The 8,630-nt window shown below is 43.8% G+C and overlaps 2 protein-coding genes across 2 annotated transcripts; both read right to left on the reverse strand.

Annotated features, from left to right (window-relative positions):
- Positions 1-614: 614 nt before the first annotated feature.
- LOC143300083 (uncharacterized) lies at positions 615-1,923 on the reverse strand. The gene is made up of 2 exons (XM_076613647.1): positions 1,581-1,923; positions 615-1,035 (listed from the first exon to the last, which is right to left on the reverse strand). The coding sequence occupies exons 1-2, from the start codon at positions 1,644-1,646 to the stop codon at positions 727-729; spliced, it is 375 nt and encodes a 124-aa protein (XP_076469762.1). The 5' UTR covers positions 1,647-1,923; the 3' UTR covers positions 615-726.
- Positions 1,924-4,444: 2,521 nt separating this feature from the next.
- On the reverse strand, positions 4,445-7,134 carry LOC143299851 (uncharacterized). Its single transcript, XM_076613342.1, has 2 exons — positions 6,859-7,134; positions 4,445-6,040 (listed from the first exon to the last, which is right to left on the reverse strand). Exon 2 carries the CDS (start codon positions 5,295-5,297, stop codon positions 4,563-4,565), a length of 735 nt encoding a protein of 244 aa, XP_076469457.1. The 5' UTR covers positions 5,298-6,040; positions 6,859-7,134; the 3' UTR covers positions 4,445-4,562.
- Between the last annotated feature and the right edge of the window lie 1,496 nt (positions 7,135-8,630).

Here is an 8,630-nt window from a genome sequence, read left to right on the forward strand (position 1 = left end):
GTATCGTGTGTTACAGGGTTACCAGTTGGTTTCCAGTCTACCAGATTTGAGGTTTGAATGACTCTTTCCCAGTTTTCCCCACAGCTGTTCTACCCTGGATGCATCTGCTGTGCATCATATTTTCTTCAGCAACTATACCACACGAGTGCGTTCATTGTGTTGTATGTCCTGCCACGTGTACAGTGCGTTGTTTTGGTGCTTGTTTCTGTGCCTCTCTCTCTCTCACTCCGTACAATTGGATATGTTGGCATGGAGTGTCATGCATTTGTGTTTGTATGTTCATGTGCATGCTCATATAAGTGCGTATGCATGTGAGAGAGAGAGAGAGAGAGAGAGAGAGCGTGTGTGTGTGTGTGTGTGAGATAGGTACATTAATAGATAAGCATCCACTTTCCTAGAAGATGTGGTGAAGCGTACATCGATTTGTCTGAATACAGACTACAGTGACGCCTCTTTGAGAAAAACAGAAATCAGAAGACTAAACAGGCTTTTTGTCATTCTCTTTACTTTCTTTTTCTGTTTTAGTTTGAAGTTGGGTGTTTCTTTTTTTCTTCTCTTTTTTTTTAAGATACATTTTTGTACATTTCAATTTTCACACATTAAGAATTAAACTCTGTCCAGTCCTTGATGCCGCTGTTAATTGTGAACCTGATCCGCCGACTTGCTGTCGTAGTCTGTGGATGGAGTTTTCTCCCTGTCCTTGGTGTTGTTCATGGTAAAATTGCTTCACATCTCCCTGTTGCTGTCTCTGAATATGTTCATGCAGATGGAGGATGCATCTTCTTGAGGAATTGACTGCCAAGGCTGAAGGGCTCCTTCTGCCCTGCTATTTACCCATAGCTGGGGGCTGGGTTCGTGAGCACCAGGTTGTGTCCACAAGCCTATGGGCCTGCATGTCACACATATAGGGGCCGAACCTTTTGGTCCCAGATTATCTAGCCTGGGAGTGATGCGATAAAGGTCAAAGAGGGCTTCCTGAAGATGGTGGAAGCTCTTTGTTTGGGCGGTGAGGCGTCCAAGGTCAAAGATCCATGTCTGTGCAAAATATCAAACATAATTGTTGTTCAAAACATAAGCTACTGCACAAGCACAAATAACATGAGGCATGAACAGTGTTAGAGACAAAGCAGCCATCAGCAGTTGCTACCAAATGGAACAACTTTCCTATCATACAGCCAAACAGTTCCACTTTAAAAACATTTGAACAAGATTTGCCACAAACTATAAATTATCACTGATGATGATAAGGATTCACAATTTGATGTTTAATAAAAACTATTTAATTAGTCATTTGTATTCCAATGCTGACTCACTTTTTACAGGCCACATATGGTATCTTATCCTGATAAAATACAACTGGTACAATATCAGTCTTAAAAAAGAAAAAAGAAAAAAAAAGAGATCCCTTCATGAATTCTAAGTAATAGTGTTAAAATATTTTTCTATATTGACGAGTGAGGGTTTCAGTGGAAACATATTTTTTTCAGCAGTGGTGGAAAGGGGTAAGGGGTGTGTATGAGGGGAAGGGGAAATGAGAGGGAAACTTGTACAGGTTTGTGTTGGTGTGTGAAACACCTCACCTCCACGTCAACGGCTGCATGTTCTTGGCTCTGAGGTCTGGATTCTCTGGTCAGGTCCTGTCTCATGGTGCAGCCCTTGGTCTGGTGGTGCCAGTCTTCAGTGACCTGTCTGAAGCACAGCTAAACACCTTCTGGCAGATTTTTGTTTTTCTCCATCATCACACTCACACACCACTCCTCACACATTCAGACATTCACTCCATGCCGTGTCAGTGTTGTTAGCTTGGGTTAAAGGTTAGATTAAACATGTGCTGAGAGAGGGGGACAGACAGGCAGAAACAGAGGACAGACAGGCAGAAACAAAGGGCACAGACAGGCAGAAACAAGGGCACAGACAGGCAGAAACAAAGGGCACAGACCAGCAGAAACAAAGGGCACAAAAACAAAGGGCACAGACAGGCAGAAACAAGGGCACAGACAGGCAGAAACAAAGGGCACAGACCAGCAGAAACAAAGGGCACAGACCGGCAGAAACACAGAGGACAGACAGGCAGAAACAAAGGGCACAGACAGGCAGAAACAAAGGGCACAGACCAGCAGAAACAAAGGGCACAGACCGGCAGAAACACAGAGGACAGACAGGCAGAAACAAAGGGCACAGACAGGCAGAAACAAGGGCACAGACAGGCAGAAACAAAGGACACAGACAGGCAGAAAACAAAGGGCACAGACAGGCAGAAACACAGAGGACAGACCGGCAGAAACAAAGGGCACAGACAGGCAGAAACAAAGAGGACAGACAGGCAGAAACAAAGGGCACAGACCGGCAGAAACACAGAGGACAGACAGGCAGAAACAAAGGGCACAGACAGGCAGAAACAAGGGCACAGACAGGCAGAAACAAAGGACACAGACAGGCAGAAACAAAGGGCACAGACAGGCAGAAACACAGAGGACAGACAGGCAGAAACAAAGGGCACAGACAGGCAGAAACAAAGAGGACAGACAGGCAGAAACAAAGGGCACAGACAGGCAGAAACGAAGAGGACAGAGAGAGAGGGGGTGGGGTTACCAGTACTTAACTTTTGTTAATGTTGGTTTCTCTTTGGTGGCTCAGCTGGCCTGAAGTCTTCAGTTCTTCCTGAGAACATACATAAAAACCAAATTACAACAATGTTTCAGAACCACTAAGAACATCAATCTAATGTTTAACATGAATCATGTTAGGGGAGAGGTAGGTGTGTGTGTGTGTGTGTGTGAGTGTGTGTGCTGTCCGAGCAGAGAAATGCCCAATATTCAAGCAAAAACATTTAATACAGATGACCAGAGTTTACAAAATAACATATGCCAGTCAAAAGCATATTGTCTGATTGTATACATATATATGTCATGCTCAATGGTGGTAGATGCTCAATAGTGGTACTGCCCTTTACGATTCATGAAGCAAATCTTTTTTTCTTTTTTGTTTTAATTCATTAATGTAATGACGGACGGTGGAGAACCTGATGGAATCTTACCAAATGGGCAATGGTTGACTTGTGCACCCCTCATGGTGTGGACCTGTCCTGGCCCTGAACATAATGTTTTGTTTCTTGTCACTGACATTTCAGACAGATGGAGGAATTTAATACTAGAATACAGTCACTTTTTGTGTGGACATTTTCAAGGACAACAGCCTTACATTAATGTGACAGATCAGAAACATAAATGATCAAACACTTCATTTTAAAAAAGAAGAATGTGATTCGAAAGTTGTATTTTCCCAAGCCATTTTCTGCACTTCTAAATTGTCAATCTCACAAGATATGTCACAATTATTACTGCTCAGAAAAATTAGGGTTTCATCAAACTGTTTCTTCTATTCTTCAATATTTGCAGTCAAGTGCTGATAACCATTTTACACGCCACATATGATAAATGATGTAGGAACAAAGTCTGATTTTGGAGGCGTTAACTTACCCAAAGTCAGCGTAGGTCCTCATTTTCCATGGTACACCTGGTGTCGCTACCGATCCCCCACTCATGGTGCTGAACCTGACCTGGCTCTGAACATAATGTTTTGTTTCTCGTCAATGACATTCCAGACAGATGAAGTTAATACTAGAATACAGTCACTTTTGTGCGGACATTTTCAAGAACAGCCTTACATTGTGATAGATCAGAAATGTAACTTATCCAAAAACTTTGATTTAGCGAAGAAGAATCTATATTCAGAAGTTGTATTCTCCCAACCCATTTGTTGCACTTTAAATTGTCAGTCTCACAAGAAATGTCAGAAACCCTTCATTATTACTGCTCAGAAAAATTGGTATTCCATCAAACTATTTCTTATATAGTTCAACATTTGCAGTCCAGTGCTAATAACCATTTTACACACCATGTATAATAACTGATGTAGCAATGAAATCTGATTTTGGAGGCGTAAACTTACCCACAGTCAGCATAGGTCCTCATTTTTCATGGTGTGGTTCGTCTGTTGGGATCGACGAGGACCATCTAGTCCATCTAGTCATCCTGGGGATGGGTGGGTTGGTCTCTGGGTGTGCAGATGACTGGTCAGGCCAATCCGCACCCAGAAGGTTCTGAAGCAGTGTGGACAGGGGATGATGGCGGCTGTCGGGACCTTGCTGGCACTGCTTTTCCTGGCCTGTCTGCGTTGCTCTGCTGCAGCGATTCTGTTGACCTCACAGGATTTAGCGCCTTTGTGGACAGCTGAACGCCACTTTGGTCTGTCCATTGAATTCAGCTCCCACGTGTCATGGCTGATGTTAAAGGCCTGCAGAGAAGCTTTCAGAATATCTTTGAAGTGCTTCTTTTGGCCTCCATGGCAGCGCTTGCCGTGTTGGAGTTCGCCATACAGCACTTTCTTGGGGAGCCGGTGATCTGGCATGCAAACTACATGACCTGCCCAGCGCAGCTGGGCCTGCATCAAGATGGTGAAGATGCTGGGCAAGTTTGCACGAGTGAGCACCTCTGTGTCAGGGATCTTCTCTTGCCACTTTATACCGAGAAGTTTTCTGAGGCTGGTGGTTTTGAAGTGGTTCAGCTTTTTGGCGTGGCGTTTGTAGACGTCCATGATTCACATCCACAGAGCAGTGTGGTGAGAACTATGGCCTTGTATACTTTGAGCTTCGCCTCCAGGGTGATGCCTCTCCTGTTCCAAACGTTCTTATGGAGTTTGCCGAAGGCATCGCTGGCTTTGGCAAGTCTGGCATTCACCTCGTTGGCGATAACTGTGCGAGAGAGTGTACTGCCCAGGTATATGAACTTGTCCACCGCGTTCAGTCGTTGCCCGCTTATGAAGATGTTTGGTTCAATGTAAGGCTTTCCTGGAGCTGGCTGGTGCATCACCTCAGTCTTCTTTGTGCTGATTGTGAGGCCTAAGTTGTCACAGGCAGCAGAGAACTTGACGCTGTGTTGCATGTCAGCTTCGGAGGCAGTGTTGAGAGCGCAGTCACCAGCAAACAGGAAGTCGTTGATGGTGTCTGTCCTCACCTTGGTTTTTGCTTGAAGCCTCCTGAGGTTGAGGAGTGAGCCATCTGTGTGGTACCCGATGCCAATGCCTACGTCAGCGTCTCTGAAGGCATCTGTCAGCAAGGCTGAAAACATGAGACTGAACAGGGTGGGGGCAAGAACACACCCTTGCTTGACTCCGTTGGAGACAGGGAATGGTTCTGAAGTCTCTCTGTTGTCTTGGACTCGGGCCAGCATCCCATCGTGTAGTTGCCGTATGATGGTGATGAACTTTCTGGGACATCCATATTCTCCAAAGGCCATCTCTGCTAACAGTACCGAAGGCCTTGGTCAGATCGACATAGGTGGAGTAGAGGTCGGCGTTCTGTTCCTGACACTTCTCCTGGAGCTACCTGGCAGCAAACACTATGTCAATAGTCCTGCGTTCTTTCCGGAAGCCACACTGGCTCTCTGGTAGGAGACCTTACTCAAGGTGCGCTATGAGACGGTTGAGTAGCACTCTGGCCAGAGTCTTGCCTGCGATGGACAGCAGGGATATTCCATGATGGTTGTCACAGGCCTGACGATTTCCTTTGCACATGTACAGGTGTATGATGGAAGCGTCTTAAGTCCTATGGAACTGCCTCATGCTGCCAGATGAGCTGGAACAGCTGATGAAGCTTCTCAGTCAGCGCCATACCACTTCTTTGTAGACCTCAGCTGGGATGGAGTCTGAGCCAGGGGCTTTGCCACTGGATAGCAGATGGATAGCTTTCTGGGTCTCCTCCAAAGTTGGAATGGCATCCAACGACTCACTGACTGGCACCTGGGGGAGTCGGTCAATGGCTTCATCATTGATGGTGGAAGGGCGGTTTAGTACGCTGTCAAAGTGTTCAGCCCATCTCTCCAGGATCCTGTCCCTGTCAGTGATTAGGGTAGAACCATCAGCACTGAGGAGTGGAGCAGATCTGGAGGTGGTGGGACAGTCGGCATAGGTCCTCATTTTCCATGGTACGCCTGGTGCCGCTGCCCGTTCCCCCACTCATGGTGTCGATCCTGTCCTGGCTCTGAACATGTTTTGTTTCTCATTACTGACATTTCAGACAGATGGAGAAATTTCATACTACAATACAGTCACTTTTTGTGGACATTTTCAAGGATAAACAGCCTTACGTTAAAGTGATAGATCAGAAATGTTCAAGTATCGAATACTACATTTAACAAAGTAGAATCTGATTGGGAAGTTATATTCTCCCAACCAATTTGTTGCACTTGAAATTGTCAATCTCACAATTTTTGTCACAAAAGTCATAATTATTACTGCTGAGAAAAAATTCATTGAACTGTTTTGTGTTTGTTTGTTTTTTGTATAGTTCAACATTTGCATTCCTGTGCTGATTACCATTTTACAAGCCACATAATAAGGAGACATGAACAGTGTTAGAGACAAAGCAGCCATCAGCAGTTATTACCAAATGGAACCACTGTCCTATCGTACTCTCTCTCCCAGATCCACTTTAAAAACATTTGTATAAGATTTGCCACAAACTATAAATTATCACTGCTGATAAGGATTCACAGTTTGGTGTTTCATAAAAAACTATTCAATTAGTCATTTGTATTCCAATGCTGATTCACTTTTTCCAGGCCACATACAGTATCATATCATGATAAAATACAACTGGTACAATATCGGTCTTTAAAAAAGAGGTCCTTTCATGAAGTCTAAGTAACAGTGTTAAACTATTTTTCTACACTGGTGAGTGAGGGTTTCGGTGGAAACATTTTTTCAGCAGTGGTGGAAGGGGTAAGGGGTGTGTATGAGGGGAAGGGGAAGTGAGAGGGAAACTTGTACAGGTTTGTGTTGGTGTGTGAAACACCTCACCTCCACGTCAACGGCTGCATGTTCTTGGAGCCGAGGTCTGGTTTCTCTGGTCAGGTCCTCTCTTGGGGTGCAGTCTTTGGTCTGGTGGTGGTCTTCAGTGGCCTGCCTGAAGCACAGCTAAACACCTTCGGGCAGATTTTTGTTTTTTCTCCATCATCACACTCACACACCGCTCCTCACACATTCAAACATCCACTCCATGCCGTGTCAGTGTTGTTAGCTTGGGTTAAAGGTTAGATTAAACATGTGCTGAGAGAGGGGGACAGACAGGCAGAAACAGAGGACAGACAGGCAGAAACAAAGACAGACAGAGAGAAACAAAGGGCACAGACCGGCAGAAACAAAGGGCACAGACCGGCAGAAACAAAGGGCACAGACCGGCAGAAACAAAGAGGACAGACCGGCAGAAACAAAGGGCACAGACCGGCAGAAACAAAGAGGACAGACCGGCAGAAACAAAGGGCACAGACAGGCAGAAACAAAGGGCACAGACAGGCAGAAACAAAGGGCACAGACAGGCAGAAACAAAGAGGACAGACAGGCAGAAACAAAGAGGACAGACAGGCAGAAACAAAGGGCACAGACCGGCAGAAACAAAGAGGACAGAGAGAGAGGGGGTGGGGGTACCAGTACTTAACTTTTGTTAATGTTGGTTTCTCTTTGGTGGCTCAGCTGGCCTGAAGTCTTCAGTTCTTCCTGAGAACATACATAAAAACCAAATTACACCAATGGTTCAGAACCACTAAGAACATCAATCTAATGTTTAACATGAATCATGTTAGTGGAGAGGTAGGTGTGTATGTGAGTGTGTGTGCTGTCCGAGCAGAGAAATGCCCAATATTCAAGCAAAAACATTTAAAGCAGAGATCACCAGAGTTTACAGCATAACATATGCCAGTCAAAAGAATATTGTCTGATTGTGTACATATATATGTCATGCTCAATGGTGGTAGATGCTCAATAGTGGTACTGTCCTTTATGATTGATGAAGCAAATCTTTTTTGACTCATTTGTGTAAACAAAGTGAGTCTATGTTTCAACCTGGTGTTCGGTTGTCTGTGTGTGTGTGTGTGTGGGTGTGTCCGTGGTAAACTTTAACATTGACATTTTCTCTGCAAATACTTTATCAGTTGACACCAAATTAGGCATAAAAATAGGAAAAATTCACTTCTTTCCAGTCATCTTGTCTAAAACAATATTGCACCTCTGGGATGGGCACAAAAAGTAAAAAATGAAGCCTAATTATATGCAAACTGCATTTACTGTTATATTTATATTTTTTCTATTCTCTAAACTTGGCACTTTGATCTGATATTCTGACCCAACAACAAGAGCAGTCATTATCATTTTTTGTTCAAACAGGAACTTCTTTTGCTAAGCATGGAAGTTTTATTTATTTTGCAAACGTTTTGGTGCAGATGGTAAAAAAGGGAAATTACTCTGTAATTAATGCTAGGGGAGTTAAATTGCTTTAAACTGATCTTTTTCATCTTAAACATTACATTTTGAAATTATACTCAATACATAAAAAGCTTGGATTTTTTTTTCAAGTGTATCATAAGTGAGTCTTGAAGGCCTTGCCTCTCTTGTTTTTCATTTGTAAGAATAATTCCAAGACCCATTGGCGGACTATAACACTGCATAAATTCAACAAATGATCTTATCATGATGTAGTACAATTCAAATGCTATAGCATCAGACTAATAAAAAAACAACAACAAAAAACAGATCATGTTTTGTTTTGTTTTTTAAACTGATCATGTATTCTAATC

This window comes from Babylonia areolata, chromosome 25 (genome assembly GCF_041734735.1).
Source record: "Babylonia areolata isolate BAREFJ2019XMU chromosome 25, ASM4173473v1, whole genome shotgun sequence".
NCBI classification, from domain to species: Eukaryota; Metazoa; Mollusca; class Gastropoda; order Neogastropoda; family Buccinidae; genus Babylonia; species Babylonia areolata.